This window comes from Apis laboriosa, unplaced genomic scaffold (assembly GCF_014066325.1).
Source record: "Apis laboriosa isolate Shangri-la unplaced genomic scaffold, ASM1406632v1 scaffold5_cov152, whole genome shotgun sequence".
Taxonomy (NCBI): Eukaryota; Metazoa; Arthropoda; class Insecta; order Hymenoptera; family Apidae; genus Apis; species Apis laboriosa.
The window spans coordinates 2770341-2793671 of record NW_025223857.1 but is presented as its reverse complement, the minus strand read 5'-3'; the positions used below and the strand labels follow the sequence as shown (position 1 = coordinate 2793671).

Genomic DNA, 23331 nt, shown 5'->3' with positions numbered 1-23331 from the left:
ATAGATACTTGTATATCCTGTATTGATTTACAATCAATACAAATGCACGGAAACAATTTATTATTTATATTCCAGAAAAAATCTATTTTAACCTTGTTTTTACATCGATATATCTTCGTGTAAAAATTTGAAATTTAATTTCTATATTTAATAAAAATATACATATTTATAATAAGAGTTTTTTTTTTTAATGATCTTAAATAGTTTTCATATTAATAGTGTTGCGACGCACAATATTTGAAAGATAAAAATTAATTCTTAACAGACTCATAATCAAATTAATGATCTGAATAATCATCTGATCGAACGTTACTTGATATTTTGTGGTATAATCTTGATAGTTCTTTTCTGATGTGAACCTATTCTTCTGTGAATTTTAAAATGCATGGATTGAAGATTGTTATGTTTTTAACACATTATATCTCTGAAAGAAAGACAGAAGCTTCTTCCAATGGAAGCAATTGCGAAATTTTTTGGAATATTTCCGATACTGAAATAGTTCGATTCTAATAGTTTTTTTATGAGAGAATAGTAAGTATTTGTACTCACTCACTACTGGAGAATCTTCAAGGTTTTTGATTTATGATGTTTAAAATCTATCGAAATACAGAAAATAACTGTAAAGAAATTATGAATTACATACCATTTAAGTAAACTGATATTTCATGATGAACGAAATTCTATATTTTTTCGTTTAAAAATAACGATAAATTTTTGACCGTATCGTAAACCTTCTCTACGTTCTTTGTTATGAAGAATTATTAGTATGCAGCTATACTCATATAATCATATATCTCAATAAATATCGAATTGATATGTATTATTGTTATGGATAATTGTTATATTATTATTTGATTGTGAAGTCAATGAAACATTAAGAAATGAAGAATAAATTATTTTTATTCCTATAAGAATAATTTCCTATAAAAATATTTTAGCTTGCTTTCTTCTTCACTTCTATGTTTATATTTTAAATGATTTAATAAGTACTTGAATAATGTTTTTAACTATAGATTTGAGTTTAAAGAAATATATTTAAGATTGCTTCCCAAGATAACTTGAAATAAACTAAAATTGTTGTTTTGCATTAATTCTTATTCATGCTATTACATGTGAAAATATATGATAGAATTATCTTTATACATAATATAATTTATATTATATTATTATCTTTATAATATAATATTTAATGTATATTTATGTATATTTCACAACAAAGTAGAAAAATTTCAAGAAAAATATTGATTATTATATAGATTAAAAAATACAAAATTTTTACATTTAAATTTTTTTATAAAATAAATCGATTCTATCGAATATTGATGTGCATCATCGATTCATCGAGAAGTTTGATAAAAGTCGCATAGTGAAAGCCTAAAATGGCGATCAGTAGACGCTAGTAACAGCTGTTCTGACGCTAGGAAGGTATTGGAGTGTAAAATTTATATATCTTTCTTTTTTTATCATTAATTTAATTGAATATATATTTGATAAACTTAATAATACCAATGATTAATTGGAAAAAATCAATCTATTACATATATTCAAAGAAATAAATAAACGAAAATGCTTGTCAAGATATAGGTTATATATCGTATTTACGTATAGCCTGAAAATGATTTTTGCGTTTATAACATTTTATTAAATAAAATAAAAGAAAAAAGAAAATTCATTTTTTAATAAAAAACGTGCCAAAATGTCAAATTGGAACGAAAGTAAGGGCCCGATTCCTCCACGATGGCTTCATTGTCCACGGAAAGCAATCAAATTAATTCAAAATAAATTCCTTGCTTTCAAAACTCCATTGTCATCTTCATATGACAACCAAGTACCAGAAGAATGTCGGTTTACAGTGGATATGTTATTCGCATCGTTAAAAAGTCAGAAAATAAAGTTAGGTTTATGGATTGATCTAACTAATACTACAAGATTTTACGATAAAAAAAGCTTAGAAGCGTATGGTTGCAAATATTTAAAGTTACAGTGTAGAGGTCATGGTGAAACTCCTTCTGAAGAACAAACAAGAACATTTGTGCAAGTTTGTAAAAAATTTATATCATATAATCCATTAGAAGTTATTGGTGTTCATTGTACACATGGTTTCAATAGAACTGGCTTCCTTATAATTAGTTATTTAGTAGAAACTGATGGTACTAGTGTTGATGCTGGTTTGGCAGAATTTGCTAATGTAAGACCACCAGGCATATATAAAGGTGATTATATTCAAGAATTATTTAGGCGATATGATGATATTGAGGATGCTCCTGATCCTCCACCAAGACCAGCTTGGTGCTTAGAATATGATGATTCTAATGTAGAAGACAGAGATGAAGGTCCAAGTACAGATAATGATAATTATAATCAAGATATATTCAATAAAAGAAGAAGACGTGAATTTAATAATAAGAATCCAGTATTTATGGCTGGTATACCTGGAGTGAAACCTATTTTAGATAATAGGAAATTAAGTGGAATACAAAGACGTGTTCAAGATATCTGTTCTTGGAAATCAACAGGATTTCCAGGTTCTCAGCCAGTTTCTATGGATGAAGATAATATTAGATTGTTGCATGAAAAACCTTATAGAGTGTCATGGAAAGCAGATGGGACCAGGTAAGATGGCGATATATTTCAAACATTGAAGATTTTGAAATATTAAAATATCGATTGTATTAAATTGATGATTATTATTATTGTATATAGGTATATGATGTTAATTCAAGCGGATGGAGAAATTTATTTTATAGATAGAGATAATAGTATATTTCAAGTTAATGGAATGACTTTTCCACATCCAAGAGATATATCTAGAACTCTTAAAGATACATTGTTAGATGGTGTAAGTAATTTTTTATAGAATTAACAAAAATTTGAAATTATTAAATCAGTTATTAATAGAAATATTTTTATAGGAAATGGTGATTGACAAAGCAGATGGTAAAGAATATCCAAGATATTTAGTTTATGATGTAGTGATGTATGATAGCAGAGATGTTAGTAAATTGCGATTTCATCCTGACCGTTTTTGTATCATTGAGCGTGAAATTATAGGTGGCAGACATAGAGCAATGAAAGAAGGAAAATTAAGAAAAGAAATGGAACCCTTTTCAGTACGATTAAAATCCTTTTGGGATGTAATACAGGCTGCTAGTTTATTAAGTGAAAAATTTGCCAAACAATTAGGTCATGAACCTGATGGCTTAATATTTCAACCTGCTAATGAACCCTATTGTCCAGGACTTTCACGAGAAGTTTTAAAATGGAAACCTTTATCCCATAATTCTGTTGATTTTAGATTAAAAATAGTAACAGAATCTGGGGAAGGAATTCTTCCACAGAAAGTTGGACAACTCTATGTAGGTGGTATAAAAGAACCATTTGACAGAATGAAAGTCACTAAACAGATAAAAGATTTAAATAATGCAATTATAGAATGTAAATTTGAAAATGGCAAATGGGTGTTTATGCGTGAAAGAACTGATAAATCATTTCCTAATTCATTCAGTACAGCTCAATCAGTATGTAAAAGTATTATAAAACCTATAACAACTGAACGACTTTTAGATTATATAAATAGGCATCGATTTTTACAAGATGATTCTGATCTTATGCCACCACCGAATAAAAAGCGTAAATGATTACATTTAGTTTTAATGATACTACAATGTATTTAAAAATTAAAAAATAGATTTATTGTAAAATTTTAATGAATTTATAAACATGAAAATTATTCAAGCTTTACATTAATTATATCTAGCTTATTATATTCCATCAAACTTGTTTCAATTGCTGTAAAACTTTAATAATCTTAAATTGTTCATTCAATAAAGAAACTTTGTAATAAATCATGTGTTTTTTTTTGTAAGTTATACAAGATATTTATTATATAATGTCTTCCTTGGATTAGAATTATTTTTATTGAAATAAACAAATTTTAAGATTATAAATTTTAATTTTTCAGATAGGACTGTTCTCTTATGGTATACAAAAGAATTGACAATAAAAGAAAAAAGATCGCTTCGTGTTAATGTTGAATTTGATCATGCCACATTAGTACGTTGGTCTCCTGACGGTAAAGCTTTTCTTATACATAAGGCTGTAGCAAATACTATTGAAGTTTATAAAATTTCCAAAAAATCAGATGGTACTTTAGCTTCTGCAGCTAAAGCTCTAGAATTTTCAAAGGTATATATTAAAATTTTATTTCTTGTATTCTTTTTTTTTTTTTTTAATACAAACTTTATGTTTTTTATTATTCATTTTTAGCGACATACTGAAGATGTAGTTGGCATGGATATTGCATGTACAGGAAAATATATTATTACATGCAGTAAATTAAATGATCTTATAGTATGGGATCTTAAAGGACAGATTCTTACAACTATAGAATTACATCTTGGATCAACATATAGAGCTCGAATATCACCTTGTGGACGTTTCATTGGCACATCTGGTAATATTTTATAATTTATTAATTTATATTTTATTTTATTTTATATTTTATAATTTATCAATGTCTTAATAATAATTTTATTATCTAGGATTTACTCCCGACGTGAATATATGGGAAGTAGTATTTAGTAAATCAGGAGAATTTAAACAAGTAGCAAAGGCATTTGATCTTGCTGGTCATTCATCTGGAATACTTGATTTTACATTTAGTGCTGATAGTAGTAGTATGGCAACTGTATCAAAAGATGGAACTTATCGTTTATATGATACAAAAAGTAATAAATTATATAATGATATTTTTGCCATATATTTTCTGTCTTGAATTGTTATATTCAAATTGATTATTATATTATGTTTATAGTTGAATTTGAAAAAGGAGAAGATCCTCATGTACTTCAAACTGTACAATGGGAAAATACAACAATAGCTAATATTATGCTCTCTCCTAACACTGAAGTTTTGGTGATATCTCATGGATCTTCATTAAGTTTTTACTCTACAATTACTGGTTTGTTAGATACTACAATAGAAGATATTTTTTTAGGTATTTTTTTATTCAATTTTATAAATAGTTTATATTTATTTAATCTATATTATATTTATTTTATTTATATTATGTATTACAGGACCTATTACATGCCTAGCTTTTGATACTGTAGGAGAATATATCTTGGTTGCTGGAGATAGACATATAAAGGTTTTTCGCAACGTTACTGGTTATCGAGTGGCAATTGAATCTGCCAGACGCAAACTTATGCAAAAGCAAACTTCGGCTACAAAAGAACGTTTAGAAAAACTCATTGAAGATAATAGAAAATTTCTTCAAATAATGGGAGAAAAGTGTCCTTAATGAAATAATTGTAAAGTTTTTTTGAAGGCCAATAATTTTAAAATTGCATTTAAAAAAGATTGTTTGTAACATAATTTTTTAATGTATTTGAATAAAAAGATTCATACGTGCGAATTCATTTGTTTATAATAAATTGAAAATATTTGATAAATTTAAATTCATTGTTTTTATGATATAAATCATATTATCAGAATTTACAGATTTAAAAAATGTCGGCTGAGATAAATATGTGAATTTTTTTGACCTTGAATATGTACATATTTATTTTTGACATCATTTTATTTACTCTGTAGTCAATTGTGCAACACGAACCGCTATGCTTGCAATAATAGAGGTTTGCTATTAATATATTATCTTTCTAATATGTTTTTATAAATTACATATAGATATACATTGCAGCAACCAATTTCCCTAATTGAATGGAATTTAATAAATGATTTAAATGGTTTACCAGAAAATAAAGATATTAGTATGTATATATCTCATATAGATTTTATACTTTTAAATATCAAATAAAATTCTAAAGATATTAATATTGTTTTCAATTATAGATTTTCTTTTGGAAAGACTACAACATGGTCAAATTTATACATGGGTTGATTTATTACTTTTGACATTAAATCCTAACAATGAAGCATTAATATTTCATTTGTATCATTCTTCTAAATTTGATAAACAAATTGCTACTTATGAAACAAGTCCTCACATATTTACTATTGCTGCTAAGGCACATTACAATCTTACTAAGAAATTTGGACAAAATTCTCAGGTAGAACATTTAATGAAAAATAATAAATAATAATAAATTAATTTCTTTTGTAAATTTATTAGTGCATTATGAATTCAGGTAATTATTATAAATGGAGAAACTGGAACAGGAAAAACATTTAATGTTTACAAATGTTTAGAATTTTTTAGTAACATTAATAAAGCTTCAGTACAACTTTCTGAAGAAAATTATATGAATAATATAATGTTAAGAATTACAGACGCGTGTCATTTGATATCTGTTTTTACAACAGCATGCACTGAAAAAAATGAAATAAGCTCAAGACATGGAGAACTTATTAAACTTTATTATAAAAATAATATTATTTCTGGTGCAACTATTAACTCATTTCTTTTGGAGAGAAGTAAGGTAACAAGAAGTTCAGACGATTTTCAAATTTTTTATCAGGTTTAATTTATCATTTTCATTTATTCCTATATAGTAAAAAGTTAAAATATATTTATAATAATATTGAATAATATATTTCAGATGATATTTGGAATATCAGAGACAGAACTTGAAGATTTTTATTTATCTAAAGATAAAGATTATGATATATTAAGTTCTATAGATTATGAAAAAAAAAAATATTTTCAAAATGGTTTTCAAGATACTCTAAATGCATTGGATATGTTGGATTTTAAACCTGATCAAAAAAAACATATCTTTCAAGTTCTTGCTTTATTGATTCATATGGGAAATATTAAATTTATAAAAAATAGTAAAATATGTATAATTGATTTTAATAATAATAGTATGTTGTGCTAATTTTTTTAAATATATAAATAATACAAAAATAAGAAATTTTATATAATCTTTTTTGTAGAATCCAAAGAAGCTTTAAAAAATAGTTGTATTCTTGGTTCTTTAACTGAAGATACCATGATAAAATTGCTTATAACCATTCTTATAAATCCGCAAAGTATTTGGCGAAAATACATCTCATATCATCAATATCTTGTTACTGTTGATGCATGTCGTAATAGATTACATAGTATAATTAGATATATATATGATCTTCTTTTTCACTGGATTTTAAATCATGCAAACAATATTTTGTCTCTAAAACAACAATATTCTCAATGGCTTGGTATGTTAGAAATTTGGTATTAAAAATTCATCAAATTATATATGTATTCTCTTTAGGTATACTGGATATCTTTAGTTTTGAATCTTTCAATAAAAATGGCATGGAACAGCTTTATGTAAATTATGTTAATGAAAAAATTCAACAATATTTCATAGAATCTTATGTGAAAAATAATCATAATAATTTACAAGAAGAAAATTTTATTGAAATTTGCAATCCTTTGCATACTATTAATTTATATAAAGAACGTTTAAACGTTATTGAAGAAAATTTATTTTTAATTTTAAATGATGTATGTAAAAAATTTTTTATTCAATTATACATGAAATTTATTATTACAATAATATTTATTATAACAATTTTCACTTACAGGCTTGTCAATCGTTCGTAGTAATTGATATATTAAAGATAATTCAGTTGGTATATAAAAATTTACATAATATACAAAAAAAATTTTTAAGTGAAAAAGAAGGAAATTTCATTATAGAACATTATTCTGGTCCTGTTGCATATTTTATAGAAAATATATTATCTAAAAACATAGATAAGGTATTAAATATATTTTGCAATTTGGAATTGTTAATAATTATAATTTTTTAAAATTTTATTATAGGTTCCGAGTGAAATATTTTTAATTTTTAGTACAAGTAAAAATAAATTTTTTCAATCTTTAATTAATATTGAAGAAAAGCAATATTTATATATTGTAAAATCTACTATTAAAAAAAAAACAATGTTAGCTAAGTTAAAATATAATATGGATATACTTATTAAAAAACTTAACAAATGTGATTTACATTATGTACGATGTGTTAAACCAAAGTAATATATATTTTTGCATAAACTTTTTTTATTATTTTTTTATATTTAATAATTATTTTTTTCAGTCGATTGATAAATCAGAAATGGGATCGAAAAGATTTTCAAAAACAATTGGTATGTAGTAGTATTTTTGATGTTCTGTCCTTAGCTAAATGCAAGTATCCTATTCATTTCTCTTATCGAGATTTTTATTTTCATTATTCTAAAAAATCTACAGGTAAGTAATACAAATATTTTGTTTATTTATATATATATCTATTATTAATATATCTATTATTAATATATACTATATCATATTTATTAAAAATGAAAATATTTCTTAACCAGAAACAATTAATTTTGATAAATGTAAACTGATTGTGGAATCAGTTATATCTAAAAAAGATTTACAAACACAGATTTATTTTGGAAAACAATTGATATTTTTAACACAGCATATTTTTCTTATATTAGAATCCTATAAAAGAAATTATTGTATAAAGTGTGTTAATAAAATACAAGAATTTTGGATGAGACATAGTAAGCATATTTTATTTTTATTTATATATATATATATATATATATATATATATATTTTTTTTATATTAATATAATCTTATATTTTTTTATAAATATTTTTTTTTACAGAATGTAAAATAACATTACCTATTTTAAAATATTTAACAAATAATTATCAAGTACAAAATGTTTCTGAAATGAATAAAAATATAATATCTATTAAAATTATAGTTGATCATGAATTGAAAAAATTAAATACTTCTGAAAAAAATAACATATTTTTCACTAATTCAATTTTTTTTAAAAATAATGATAAAACAAGCTATTCAAACTTTGTAATAAAAAATACAAAAGATAATAAAAATATTAATATATATAAAAATTTGAAAATTCATTCACAGAAAGAAAATAAGAATGATTCAATAAAAATATTAAATACTTTGGAAAAAGTATATGTTCTTAAAAATTCGGAAACAAACTTAAAGAATTTTAATTATCAATTCAATCCAATATACATTAAAAATTTCATTAAAAATGATACTTCAAAATTTATGAGAAAAATCAATATTAATAATTTTTTAAAAGTTAAATATAGCAAAAATATTTATAAGTATAGTAATATAATAAACACTTGTAATAATAACAACAATAATTTATTGAAACAATATTTAGGATTACATGTTACTTCAATTCATATAGATTCTACAAAAAAAAATTATGAAAAAAAAAGTTCTATATATCATAAAACAGTCAGTATTTTTATTTGATATTTGAATGAATTTTAAATATTCATATCATATCATATATAAATTCTAAAAGTTTATTTTTTTTAGGATAATACTAATCTCATTCAAATGGATTCTTATCCGCTTTTTTATAAAAATGGAATTTTAAGTCGACGACGACTTACTGCAGTATGTGTTTTAAAATCATAATAGTATTAAAAAATAATACTAATGCTAAAAATAATTATTTCAGATACCAATAAAAATGCATATTCGAACTACATGTTTGATTAATTCACATATATTACCACGTAATAAATTACCACAAGGATTACAAGATTGTCTTTGATAAAAAGAATTAATATTTTAAAGTCAGTCATTATTTCAGTCTTTTACTTATTATTAGTTAAATAAATAAATTAATTAATTTATCTTATTATATTTTTTAGCAATATACAGAAGATATTGTACATATGTTCATATATAGAAATATATCTATTATTATAAATAGTTATAAATATTAAATTTTATATGAATGCATTGTAATATAAATAAAAAATGATACTTCACGTTTTCTCGTTTTAACGAGAAAATATTAAAATATGTTTATATGTATGAATTTTGAAGTATAAAATGAAATCCTTTTTAAAAAAATTTTGTTTGTTATGTAAAAAAAAATCCAAATGTGAATCTAAAATTGTTATTTAAATTATATACATCTATGTTTAAATTTATAAATAACCATACAATAAATTATAAGTATTAAAAGGCCTTTTTTTTTTATCTTTAAGTACTAATAATCTTCGTGAAGCTACAAGAGCAAGTGTTGCTTGTAATTCGCTTCTTAAAATTTGATAATTTGCTCTTAAACTAACACGTCTTAAATTACTTGGAGGTACCGGTCGTCCACCAGCGAATGCAAATCTAAAATTGTATTACAAAAAAAAAAAAAATACATAAAACAATTTCATTTATAATTTAAATGATATATATGGTTTCATACCTTATTTCTCGACGTGGACCTCGCAATGTAGAATCAGGAAATGCTGTTTGTCGATCCCATAATAGCCGATTACTTATTACTGGCCTAACATTAACATATTTTACCTTACTTTTAATAGTAATAGGAAGAGGAGCAGGCTTTTTATTTTCATTTATTGTACTCTTATATTGAAATGGTAAATATGGTAATAAAGAATCTCCATAATGTTCCATGAAAACTTCAATGTTTATAATGTGAGCTTGTGATTTTAAAAGGGCACAAATAGTAAGCTATAATTAAAATTATTTACATTATTATTGAAGAAAAGTAATATAAAAAAAATATATTTTAAAATTAGCTTACAGCTATTTTTTGCCATAAAATAGAACTAGGTAAGGCATATTTTAAAACAGAATGCACTGAAAGTGGAGATTGTAACTCTTGTTGAAAAAGTATTAAAGGTTGAATGCTAGCCAGTAGTTCCATAGCTAATATTTTTTTCTTACTACCATCTATATTCTCTTTATCTTCTTTTAAAAGCACATTCTCCAGTGTGGGGATGTATCTTTTAACATCAAAGATCGATTTTAGAATTATTAATAAATGTTAATATATTAAATGTACAATATTTATTTACTTATCAGCAGTAGAAGGCCATCGAAGCATTAATTTTAATATGCATGTTTTTAAAAGTGCTTCAAGATTTGGATTTATAAAATTTTGCCCTAAAAGTAATTCCAATAGCAATTCAGTTAATTTATTGACCTATAATAAAAAAATATTAAAGATCTTAAAATACCTAATTTTTTCATAGATCATTTAGAAGAATTCATATGATCTTATTGCTGATATTACCGAAGTTAAATGATATGGATAAATAGCTTCACTATTGCTTGCAATTGCAATAATAAGTTGACATGTCCTCGTGGATACTCTTGTATATTGTACATTATTTGAAATTATTATAAATCTAGCAATAGACATTAATTTGTCTACTACACCTTCTCCACTCAAATGAGCATTAGTAGAACAATCATTAATTAAAACCTATTAATTATTTTTTTTATAATTTATGAAAAATATCATATAAATTAAATTTACTCTACCTGAAATGTTTTTTGAGATCCATTGAATAATGTTTTTAATGCACGTTTTGCATAATTATTTCGTGTTTCTGTAAGTCTTATATCACATATTTCAGATTCTATGAAAAATATCAAATATATCATTAATAAATTACAAATAATATTAATATGATCAAATTAATGTATATATAAAAAAACATTAAATAAAATATAAATAAGAATACCTTGAATAAAAGGTACATTGTTCTGTGATATACTAAATGGATCATTTACTTTTTGTACTAAATTAATAATTCGTTCATTAGGAACAAAAACTTTTGCTTCAGTATGATATTCTGGCATAGATTCTGGTGCACCTAATATTGGATCTACATCACATAAATTAGTAATTACAGCATTTACATCCATAGATGTTAAGCGTTTCCTTTTGCTATGTTTCAATCTTGTTACGCATTTCTAAAAATTAATTTTAATTAGTTTCATTATAATATTAAATATATAATTTTTAAAGGTAAATATAATAATAATTATACATATAGAACTTCTCTAAGTCGATATGAGGCATCTTCTGCAAGTCTTTTTAATAAAGAATCTGGCAAGGGATACATTCCAAGTTCTTCTCCAATTGAAGATATCCAATCTGTACTAAGAACAGCATATCTCCTTGTATTATCAGTTGTATTATTGGAATCTCCATTATTATTATTATTATTAACGAAAGAATTATTATATCCTGAACCAGTTTGATTTGTTAACATTTCTTTCATGATTTCGAATTAAAAAATATAAATTTTTCATTTACAATGATTTTAAAACAATATGGCTGACAAAATGAAAATTGTACCACATTATAATTTTTTTAATTCTAATTTAAAATATTTCAATATTATTAAATAAAAAGCATATCTTAATAAAAAATATCAATATGATTTATTAAATTTTTAAATATTAAAAACGAATTATTATAGTATCAATATCAATCTATATTTTCATAACTATAAAAATTAGAAATTATAATTTTATCCAAAAGATGACGCTATTAGTCACATAAAGTTTTCTTTTTTCCTTGTCTATTTTACGTAACAATTTATTGTCTATCATTGTCACGTGAAAGCTGACGTTTCGTAAAATTTCAAGGGGCACGTCGACCAATCGGAAGTGTCGACGAAATTTACGCACAGAAATATCACTGACGTGTCCACGGAAAGGAGACTGCTTCAAGAGTTTATGATTATTCTCAGTTTGTACAAGAACATTACTTGGAAAACAATAGTGCTTAGAGAATTATATTGATTCCGGTAATTTGTAAAGCAACGAAATTATGGCAGCAGTGTTAAATATGTTTGTGAACTCTTTCCATAAGAAATTGTAAGTATTTTTTTTGTCGAGTAATGATGGAAATTTATATGATGAAATGACATTTTTATCGATATTGTAGATATATTATTTTAATTTTATCATATGTCCTAATTTACCGGTATATTATTATTGTTTATATTTATATTCAGATTTATATACAATAATTCATGATGATGTAACTCGGAAGTTACTAAAAAAATTTTTCATTTGATAAAAATGATAAATCTTTCTTCCTATATATCTTTGAATAAAATTATTTATCGTGATATGCGTTTTCCTTTATCTGCGTTATTGATATATTATATGTCCTTCAAATACATAACGTAGATTCTAGAACTTCATTAATCTGAATATTTTATGTACTGAAACTTTTTATTCGAGAATTTAATATGCATGACGTGTTACAAATACATTAAATACGTTTAATACGTTTAAATAATTACGTTTTATAAAATTATATTTTCACAGTTTAATTATTTTCTTTTATATTTTGATTTCTCTTTTAAGTCTTATTTCTTTTTTTAATAACTTAATTATTATGTTGTTACTTTTATAAAACAGATATAGGGAAGAAAGGTATTGCTATTTGAAGAACTTATTCTTAATTTTTAGTTATCTTTAAAAAAAAATATTAGTAAAAAAAATTGAAAATTTTATATGTAGTATTTATATATATAGTATTTATTTATATAGAAAGAAAAGATAGCAAGAAAATATAAAATTTTTAATGCAATTTAATTTTACATTGATAAAATTATATATTATTTCTAATATATATTACATATTATTTATAATATATTTTTAATGGTTGCTTCACGATTTCACATTATTGTATTTACTTAGAACAGGAAAATCGAAGATAATTGTAAACTACACAATTATGCAATATTATCTTGATGGAATAAAACAAAAAATATTGATTTTAACATAAAAGTTCCATGAAAAGTACTTCATTAAAAAAAAATTAATGTTAATAATGAATAAATACTATGAAAGATATATAGATATTTATTTTACGTGTAAAATTTGAAAGAGATTGGTTAACTCTTATCGAAAAATCATGGCAACCAATTTGGGAAACATTATTCCGAGAAAAGCACATTAATGTTTTGCAACATGTTTTAATATATACATCGATATATTTGTATGAAATTTTTTATTAAAAGTCATAGATAACCGATTTGCTATTTTTACCGCGTCGTATAACTATCTGTCCATTTCTTATCTCTTACCTGAATAAATACAATCGTTTACTGATCAATGCGCATCCTCATTTCAGACATATTTGTAAAATAATCTTTCATTGAATATTATGTAAATTGCTATGAAATTAAAAATTTTTATAAAAAAATTTTGCATAATATACATTTTGATATAAAGATCAACAAATTTAAATTTTATCTTTATTTTCTATGTATATATCTATAATTAATATTTTTTCTATTTAAATTATTTAAATTTTTATATATTTAAAATTGTATATACATTCACATACATGCATTCTTACAAACTAAATTACTATGATATCGGTTATATATTTTTAAAATGTTTGTACTTTGAAAAATAGTAAGTACTTGTTTGTGCTTTATATAAATAGTTTGTACTTTAAAAATAAAAATTTTTTAACTTTTCCTAATGAGAATATCTTAAATATATGTAAGAAAATAATATTTATAATTTATAATTATAGGGAACCTCCTGTTAGACAACATTTGAAAAATGTCTATGGATGTCTGTCCATGTCAACATTATCAGCTGCTGCAGGAGTTTACATTCACATGTTCTCAGAGCTTTTACAAGCTAATTTCCTAACAACTCTTGGTACATTGGGTCTTCTCTTTGCCTTAGTCAGCACATCAGACAATGGAAAAAATCAAAAATTACGTCTTAGCTATCTTCTGGGATTTGCATTCTTCTCTGGACTTGGCCTGGGTCCATTACTTCAATTAGTTATGAATGTTAATCCAAGTATTATAGTAACTGCTTTGATAGGTAAATGATAACAATATAAATTTATTTTTTAAATGTGAAAGATAATAATAATAATAATGGAAGATTAAAATGTGATGTAAGTTACGAAATTCTCTTAATTTTTAGTAATATAATTATTTTTCTAGGAACAACTATTATATTTGTATCATTCAGTATTTCTTCTCTTTTGGCTGAAAGAGGACGTTGGTTGTATCTTGGTGGTACCTTAATTAGCTTGCTAAATATTATGGTTTTATTTTCATTCGTCAATCTCTTTTTACGTTGGTCTCTATTTTACCAAGCCCATTTATACATTGGTCTATTTTTGATGTGTGGTTTTGTTATTTATGATACACAATTAATCATTGAAAAATTCCATATTGGTAGCAAAGATTTCATCCTACACTCCTTAGATCTATTCGTAGATTTCATCGGTATTTTCCGCTACCTCGTCATAATTCTTACACAAAAGGTAAAAATTAATAATTATATAGAAATATTATTTTATATATTATGAAATATAATGAATATATTAAATTTATTAATATTTATAATGTTCATTACAGGAAATGTCGAAAGATCAACGTAAACGCAGAGATTAAATGAAAGTAAAAAAAGCTGTAAAATATCATACCATTCAAGTAAATCCATAAACTAGAGGTCTTCATCTTATCTATCCATATGTAAGCCGTATATGTACCATGATAAAATGAATTTAAACAATACAGCTTATTATTCGGAAAATTTTTAGGCATGCGTTAACTGTAAAAACGCAATGTATTTATTTCGAATTACTTAGTTATCATTTCTTTTTTCAATTATCTATTAGATTTATATACATGTATACATAAATAGATATAAATTTATTGTACTATATTTTTATCTTTCAATAAACAAAATTTCCCAGCGTTTCTGGTTTCTTTTCTATAAATTTAAGGATATTCTTAAATATAAAAAATTATTAAATGTAAAAAATTTGATGTTACAGGATTGAAGTCTTATTTATTAAAATGTAACTTTACACATATGATTATCATTTACATGTGCATATAAAACAAAAATTACATGTTACGCATCGATTTTCGTGAATATAAAAAATTATGAGAAAACAAATCGATGATAGTGAGTTTAACACATGGTCATGAAAAATTTACATACGTTGAAATTGTGTACAAACTGTGTACAATACATCAATAAGTGATTTAATCACTTTTTAAATTGTGCCTAATACGGCCGCTGACGATCCCTGTCTCTATCTCCTCGGCTGAAATAAAAGAAAAAAAAAAAAATAATGATTACTTATTATTTACATATTTAATTTAAATAATGTTATTATATATATGAAACCAACCCTCCACCACCTCTCATCGGACCACCTCGACCACCTCTTCCTCCCCTATCTCCACCACGGAAACCTCCTCGACCACCTCTATCACCACCCCGTCCACCTCTATCACTTCTGAAACCTCCTCGGCCACCCCGATCGCCACCACGATTGCCTCTTCCACTACCACTGCCACCAGCACCTTCTGGTTTTAGACTTTTACAAAGATTACATTGATCCCTCCAAGCAAAATTTGTATTACCACATTCTGGATTGGGACATCTATTTATTTACATAAAACAGTTTTTCATAAAATATTTCATTTTTAATATAAATATAATATAGTAAGTATAAATGTAAGATTATTATATAGATAAAATCAAAATTATACCTCCAATCTCCTCCTCGACCACCTCCATCGCGACGATCGTCACCACCACCACGATGATGATCATCTCTGTCACCGCCACCTCCACGGCTTCCAAAACCACCACTTCCACGACCTCGGCCACCACCACCACGACTTCCACCACTTCGATTACCCTGCCAATTGCTTTTGTGTTGGGCAATTTGTACTCTTATTTTCTTGCCTTTAAATTCTTTCCCATCAAACCAATCTATTGCAGAACGTGCAGCATTTTGATCATCATAAGTTACAGTTGCTTCGCCCTTTGATTTACCAGTGTTTTTATCTTTATACATCCATACTTTAGGTTTTCCTGTTCGCTTATCATGCTATATATATATTCAAAAACATACAATGTTTAAATAATAAATTTTATTTATATATCTTTTATAATATATAAATAATAAAATAACTTACTTTGATTATACCTATAGCTCCAAAATGTTGACAAATTTCTTCTTCTGAAATTGAAGGATCCATACCAGATACAAAAATAGTATCTTCTTGTGTAACCATTCCATCGTTGCCACCACCACGGTCACCATAGCCCCCTGTAATAGGATAGGAATTAATATTTTGTTTAACATGGTACTCCTTGAGGTAAGGAATAATACTTGCAAATCTACTGTCCCTAAACCTACTCAAATCTAAACTAACAAGTGGAAAACTTTTGTATCGGGTTAAAAACAACTAATAACACAGTACACCTTGGAGGAATAAAATTTTGCAAACCATTTGGAATTTTAATATATTGCGGTTCTTTGAGTTATAAGAAAATCCCATATGAACACCTTTCCCAATATATCCGCAATTCATATTCAAGATAATTTTAAAATAGATAGAGATAGACATAAGCATTATTGTTTGAAGCAATTAAATACTATGTTTCTCTTTCTTCTTGAAGTATACCAATATATTTAAAAGTTATTACTTATTCTAATAAAAATGTAATAACTTTTATTTTCTTTAATAACCATTATCCACAAATAATGCCTTTTTAATGAAAAAAAATATTTTTTTATACCAGAAATTTTGTAATTATATATGTTTAAAAACATACACTTATTTTGATACTAGTTTTAGTTTTCTGAATATATTCATCAATTTTATCTTGCCTATAAATGATAAACCTTTCTTGATATTTGAGCTTTCTTAATTGACTAATTTTTTTTAATTATCACATCTATTATTGTACATATATTCAAAATACCTTGCATAAAATTATAATTCAAAGATATCTCTTTGACCCGCATAGTAACAAAAGTATTAGTATTCATTGGCCTAACATTCTTAGTAGTATATAACAATATGAAGAGAACACAAGGTTGCAGCTTAACATACAAAAGGGCTGCAACATTATTTTTATTCTTACCATTTCTCTATATTGTACATTTGGGAAAGCCTTGACTGATTAGGGATAGGTAAATACTTAATTCACCAGCTGCCTTTTATATATACTTAAAATTATATCCTGTGATATATTTTAAAATATTAACACAATGAAGTATGAGCAGCACAAATGCTGATTAAAAATAAAAAATATCTTACATTTTTTAAAACTTTTTTTTTGAAACAATTTGTTTTATGTCTCTATATGTGAAAAAATAAAATTTAATTTTTTTAATTTAAAATATATCTTTATTCTAAATAAAATTTTTTATTTAATGTAATATAATTTATATAACTTTCTGATAAAAAATTTAATACTATTAAAAACATATAAAAAATTCACTCTTATTTATTGAAAAAAAGCAAGTGGTGATTAAAACAACCTTTATGATGCTACAATAACATCATCATGTATTTACACCTTTTTTTAGAATTATTATTAAATTCTGGCAAAATATTAGTTGCCAGAAAAAAAATAAATCCCCCTAACAATGTTGCATAGCAGCCCTTTCATATAATACGAGTAACCGAGTATTTAGATTTTAAATATTAGAGTGAAAGCTTGAATAGCACCAGACTAGTACAGACAGTCTGGTGCATTTACCTTTGTTATAACCACCACGGCCACCGCCACTGCTAAAACACAGAAGCAGATATACCAATGAGTTGACTCATGGACAGACTGATCGATCGATCGATGCATGGCGAATCAAATGCTGCTCGCCACCTCTCTTCTTGATGTACCTACTGTCTAAATGTCTGTGGTCACTATATTACTTAATACTAAAGGTAAGTCACGTATATCGTCATGTTAGTCTGTTACGTCCAGCATGCAAAAATTATGCGCTTTCTCTGCATAGCTATTATTGATAACTTTGCGAGAAATAAATTGGTCAAGACAATCCTGTATAAAAGATAATCCTGTATAAAAGATTATCCTATTCACGTCGAATGTACACGAATCTTCTATCTGAGAACTTATTGACAAGAAATCACTATTAATTAATATTTCAAGCATATATATATATATATACATATATATAATAAAACCAGTAGAGTAAAAATTGGAATAAAAAATTATCAATCATATTCGATGAATTATGATGTTAGTATAACACTAATATCCTATTGCGAAAATAGACAAAATGTATTAAAGAAACATCAATATATTTAATGAAACTTCAACTTGTATAATAATACTATGTCTTAATAACATTATATACTTATAAAAAACTTTAAACGTCTTTTAATTGTCTAGTCGATTTCAATAACCCTAAATAGTACTATTCAGACAACAGTGGCCCCAGTGGCAGTATAAACCGCTTTACAGGTATAATTAATACAAAACCATTATATATAACACATCATATTACCACTTATTGTAATAGTATAGAATCAATATTACCAGACATTATAACCATTTTACGTCATTTGTCACATACAACCTGTTTTTACCTTTACCAGTTATATCTGTGTTAAACCTGTAGGCACACTTCAAACATATTAACGCCCAATGGGCATAAAACCATTTGCAAAGAGACAACAAGTTTTCATTACTCATAAGAATTGCATTTCATACCTTTATTACTTCAATGAATATATTTACCTCTTCACTGATTAATATTGTTGATATATGATTAAAATTCTTATTGACCTTATAAGTTCTTTTCGCTTTATTATATTTTTATATATAAATAATACGAAAAATAAACTTACTTGTAACTACCGCCAGAGCGGTCATTGTATCCCCCACGATCTCCATATCTACTGCTACCACCTCCTCCTTGACCTAAATATATATATATTATTTATATAATAATATATAATAATAATATGCTTTAAGGATTTACTTAAAATTTTAAAATATTTTACAATACCTCCACCATAACCTCCACCAGAATTATTACGATAGCCACTTCCTCCACCTCCATGCCCATAATTTCCACCATAATTGCTACTGCCACTATTTCCAGAACCGCCTCCACTGCCATAACTATTTTGGTTGTAACTATTTTGACCTTGTGATTGATTGTAGTCTGGACCACCGCTGGAATTGTAACTGTTGTAACTGCCATAATTGCTGCCACTATTTGGTGGTGGTTGACTATATTGATTGTAGCCACCACCACCACCGCTAGAAGGTGGTGGATACGAAGTATCCTGACCACCAGAAGGTGGTGGCTGACTGTACTGATTGTACCCCTGTTGTTGATAATTTGAGTATTCTAAAACATATATAAAAAATATGAAATATTATATAGAATTTAATATAAAATTCTAATTATTTCATAAAAAAAAAATATAAATAATATTATATTATTACATTGAAATATTACAAAAATTCAATAATGATATAAAATTCATTAAATGTAAAAATATTAAATTATACAAAATGGAGTAAAAAAGGAGGACGAGACGCTTGGGATGCCGATCAATAAGTTTATGCAAAGATGTACGAAAGTAAAGAACGTCACGATTTTTATTTTAAATCAGTTTTTTATATGATTAAATTTTTATATTTAAATTTGGTAACAATTTAATAGTATATTATAAATTAAGTAAAATGGTTGAAAAAAGTATTAAACGTGGCAATATAATGAATTATAGCATAAGTTAGAAGAAGTTTTGAAATTGAAAAATACTTCTTTAGATTGATAAAAATCACTTTAATATCATTATAAAGTGAATCATAGTTTTTAATGCAAAAATTTAAAGTTTTTTTTATACTTACGAGTGTCCGTCATCGTGCCCTCCTCCGGTAATCAAGTTACTACACGGCAGAAAAAGCACGTAATGGCGGGAACGAAGCGACTTTCCAACGAATATGAACAGTCAGAGTTCAGAAGTATTCCACTACCGGATATTGGCTATGCAAGACGGAAATCTTCTATGATAGATGGCGGCACTAATTAATTAAATTTTAAACTATCATTTGACTATAGTAGTGATATTTGTGTATTCAAATTTTAACAAGATGCATAATTCTTAAAAAATTTTATTAATATACTTATTAACTAATAATTAATAATAAGTTATTCTTAATTAATAATTTTTAATTGCCAAAGTGGCATGATTAAAATTATTTCAAATCAATTTTATAATTAACTTATTTTTTTTTTAAAATTATGTAAGGAAGAAAAGGTAAATTAGAAATTATTTTATTTCATGATTTTTTTATTAATTTTGTATCATAATTCTACATATATTTAATTCAATGCATGATTTAGTTTTGTTTAAGAATAATTTTCATTGCATTTTAAAAATCATCATAAAAAACATTTTAGATACATTTCGTTTTTTTACTTCTATTTTTTGTTACATAATATTTACATCACAGTAATATGCTGCATTTATACTACTGATTTCTTATATTCTATTAATTTATTAATGAACTAAATTAATTTATATTTATGAAATTATGAAACATTTTTATAAAATCACTTAAAATTAGATTCAAAAATTATAATTAATTATTTCAAAGAATAATCTTGAAGAATAGTATATATATATATACTTCATATCTACTATATCTGTAAATATATTTCTACATCATTGATTCTATAGTACATGGCAATAACATATTGTTTTATAAGAAAAAAATTTTCAAACATGATATAAAACAAAGATGAACATTTTGTTATAAAAAATTGGGTATCAATTTTCAAAAAGCATGAATAATAAAAATAAGTAATTAACATAATATAATTTTAAATTTGATCAAAATTAGTTTAAGTTCTATTCCACAATAATCATCTGTACATGTATGTATTTTTAACAAAAAAAAATAAATTTATTTATTCCTACAGAAATTTTGATGTTAAGTCAAAAGTTAGATATAAATAGAAAAGATGAAATTGAAGATCACGAATTGGAATGCTGAGATGGTGTTAAACCACCACTATGTTCGGGACTATGTTTTTGTTTTTTTCTTTTCTTCTCTTTTTTACGTTTTTTCCTAGCTTCTTTTTCTTCATCATGTCTTTTTTGTTTTTTATGCTTTTTCTCATGTGTATCTGAACCACCAATGTCTGTTGTTGTTGCTTCTTGACCACTAGGCACTTCTCCTGGTTTGTGTTTATGCTTTTTATGTTTATTTTTGTGTTTTCTTTGTGGAGCTTGATTAACATAACGATATTGTTCTGGTAGCTATAAAAATATAGGGACTTTTAATTTTTATCAAATTTTTTTTTAATTAATAAATCTTTTTTGTTAGAATTGTTAGAATTTTTACTCACAGGTCCAGGATGTAGACGAAAACCAGCTAATTGAACACTGGTTAATGGTATTAAATCTTTTCCTCCTATTGGTGGTTTCTCAATCACAGATCTTAGTGAACTAAAATAGAAAGTTGTAATAAGTTTAAATAAATACAAGATATTTTAAATGCAATAATAAATATGATAGACAGAAAGTATATATTAATGCACCTATTATCTAAATGACCTGGTCTGTCTATAATTCCAGGTAGATTTGGTAAAAATGATGAAAGCTGTTCTTTTAATTTTTTTCCACTAAATTTGCTATAAGAATGTTGTAGTCCATAAAAGTTCATCAAGTTTGTTGCCCCTGTGAGTTCACTTTCTCCTAAAAAATTTTAATAAAAGTTATATATTTGTTTTATGATTATTTTTTATGATTATTATGATATTATATAATTATTTGTAACATATAAATAATTTATTGATAGATAATATACCTGGGGGTTCCTTCATCAAGTAAAATGGTCCACTATGGACAATGGAAGGATTTTTGCCCAGGGAAATGGTTGTTTTAAGAGTTCCTGTTGAATCTTGACGTGAAACAACAGGAGAACGTGCACCCCTGGGTGATGATTTTGGTGAGTATTGTTCCACTTTGCTACGAAACTGATCACCCATCATCATCCTTTAATTTTACTTCATGGTACCTTCACTATAATTAATAGACTCTAATAAAAAACATAATAATTAAATTTTGTTTTGATTAATCAATATATATTCATATTGATATACTATAATATAATATTATAATACAATTTAATATTATAATAAAATCTACAATAAACATATAACTTTTATATTATTATGCATAAATATACGACATAGCAATAATAAGGATAACAATAAATTGTGCTAAATGTTTAAAATTCTCTAATTTTTTTTAACTCAATTTTATAAAATATATGTAATAAAATTACATATTTAAATTATCATAGCAATCTATTTTTTTAAATAAGGTTTCCATAAATTAAGTGACAGTTTTATCAGCATCTTGTTTCATTATTTATTTGATTTCTTATATAGGTTACAGTTCGTATGAAAGGAAATAATTATCACTAATGAAATTTCATTAACTAAAAGTTAATCAAAATTTTACGTTGTATAATAATTAATTATATACATACTGATGCAAATATTATATATAAATTCATGTGTGTTAATTTGTCTAAATTCATAATTTCTTCATATATTTCCACTAAGTTATATATTGTTTCTCCTTTCTTCATCTCTTATCGAAGAACTGCTCTACTTAAAAATTTTTTATGCATTATTTTTTCATATTCACGCGTCGTATAATATATATAAAGATTCACAATTTGTACTTACTTGTATATCTAGTTGTTTCTAAAT

At 24.9% G+C, this 23331-nt stretch overlaps 7 protein-coding genes across 9 annotated transcripts in view; 4 read left to right on the top strand and 3 right to left on the bottom strand.

Annotated features, from left to right (window-relative positions):
- Positions 1 to 5383, top strand: part of LOC122718248 (transducin beta-like protein 2) — a 40530-nt gene extending 35147 nt beyond the window's left edge. The window contains exons 3-7 of the mRNA XM_043943128.1: positions 3962 to 4185; positions 4267 to 4453; positions 4542 to 4727; positions 4814 to 4996; positions 5079 to 5383. Of these exons, the coding sequence (XP_043799063.1) occupies positions 3962 to 4185; positions 4267 to 4453; positions 4542 to 4727; positions 4814 to 4996; positions 5079 to 5302 (1004 nt within the window). The 3' untranslated portion in view covers positions 5303 to 5383. The remainder of the gene's footprint in view (positions 1 to 3961; positions 4186 to 4266; positions 4454 to 4541; positions 4728 to 4813; positions 4997 to 5078) is intronic.
- LOC122718246 (mRNA-capping enzyme) lies at positions 1382 to 3839 on the top strand. Its single transcript, XM_043943127.1, has 3 exons — positions 1382 to 2613; positions 2704 to 2839; positions 2913 to 3839. The coding sequence occupies exons 1-3, from the start codon at positions 1697 to 1699 to the stop codon at positions 3636 to 3638; spliced, it is 1779 nt and encodes a 592-aa protein (XP_043799062.1). The 5' UTR covers positions 1382 to 1696; the 3' UTR covers positions 3639 to 3839.
- A 115-nt stretch (positions 5384 to 5498) lies between the features above and the next one.
- Positions 5499 to 9694, top strand: LOC122718055 (unconventional myosin-XIX-like). Its single transcript, XM_043942729.1, is given in 14 exon segments — positions 5499 to 5636; positions 5702 to 5771; positions 5854 to 6071; positions 6150 to 6479; positions 6561 to 6825; positions 6898 to 7161; positions 7218 to 7453; positions 7534 to 7710; positions 7775 to 7983; positions 8049 to 8200; positions 8311 to 9230; positions 9315 to 9395; positions 9460 to 9577; positions 9656 to 9694. Coding segments are annotated over 13 exon segments (3036 nt in total). The 5' UTR covers positions 5499 to 5618; the 3' UTR covers positions 9556 to 9577; positions 9656 to 9694.
- Positions 9695 to 9892: 198 nt separating this feature from the next.
- LOC122718030 lies at positions 9893 to 12148 on the bottom strand. The gene is made up of 8 exons (XM_043942683.1): positions 11807 to 12148; positions 11498 to 11729; positions 11295 to 11392; positions 11044 to 11235; positions 10826 to 10953; positions 10552 to 10753; positions 10210 to 10478; positions 9893 to 10130 (listed from the first exon to the last, which is right to left on the bottom strand). The coding sequence occupies exons 1-8, from the start codon at positions 12038 to 12040 to the stop codon at positions 9938 to 9940; spliced, it is 1548 nt and encodes a 515-aa protein (XP_043798618.1). The 5' UTR covers positions 12041 to 12148; the 3' UTR covers positions 9893 to 9937.
- A 333-nt stretch (positions 12149 to 12481) lies between these two features.
- Positions 12482 to 15477, top strand: LOC122718009 (probable Bax inhibitor 1). The gene is made up of 4 exons (XM_043942639.1): positions 12482 to 12641; positions 14323 to 14624; positions 14750 to 15075; positions 15170 to 15477. The coding sequence occupies exons 1-4, from the start codon at positions 12595 to 12597 to the stop codon at positions 15203 to 15205; spliced, it is 711 nt and encodes a 236-aa protein (XP_043798574.1). The 5' UTR covers positions 12482 to 12594; the 3' UTR covers positions 15206 to 15477.
- A 101-nt stretch (positions 15478 to 15578) lies between these two features.
- Positions 15579 to 20579, bottom strand: LOC122718008 (RNA-binding protein cabeza-like). 2 transcript variants are annotated; one of them, XM_043942636.1, is made up of 8 exons: positions 20454 to 20579; positions 19600 to 19947; positions 19439 to 19511; positions 18327 to 18358; positions 16751 to 16884; positions 16319 to 16662; positions 15955 to 16209; positions 15579 to 15867 (listed from the first exon to the last, which is right to left on the bottom strand). In XM_043942636.1, exons 1-8 carry the CDS (start codon positions 20464 to 20466, stop codon positions 15828 to 15830), a joined length of 1239 nt encoding a protein of 412 aa, XP_043798571.1. In that variant the 5' UTR covers positions 20467 to 20579; the 3' UTR covers positions 15579 to 15827. The 2 variants fall into 2 exon arrangements, with proteins under 2 accessions (XP_043798571.1, XP_043798572.1); XM_043942637.1 differs by lacking the exons at positions 18327 to 18358; positions 20454 to 20579 and having other exon boundaries at positions 19600 to 19931.
- A 911-nt stretch (positions 20580 to 21490) lies between these two features.
- LOC122718093 (mediator of RNA polymerase II transcription subunit 19) lies at positions 21491 to 23256 on the bottom strand. 2 transcript variants are annotated; one of them, XM_043942784.1, is made up of 5 exons: positions 23106 to 23256; positions 22419 to 22649; positions 22150 to 22306; positions 21958 to 22057; positions 21491 to 21868 (listed from the first exon to the last, which is right to left on the bottom strand). In XM_043942784.1, the coding sequence occupies exons 2-5, from the start codon at positions 22603 to 22605 to the stop codon at positions 21584 to 21586; spliced, it is 729 nt and encodes a 242-aa protein (XP_043798719.1). In that variant the 5' UTR covers positions 22606 to 22649; positions 23106 to 23256; the 3' UTR covers positions 21491 to 21583. The 2 variants fall into 2 exon arrangements, with proteins under 2 accessions (XP_043798719.1, XP_043798720.1); XM_043942785.1 differs by having other exon boundaries at positions 22419 to 22633.
- Positions 23257 to 23331: the final 75 nt, after the last annotated feature.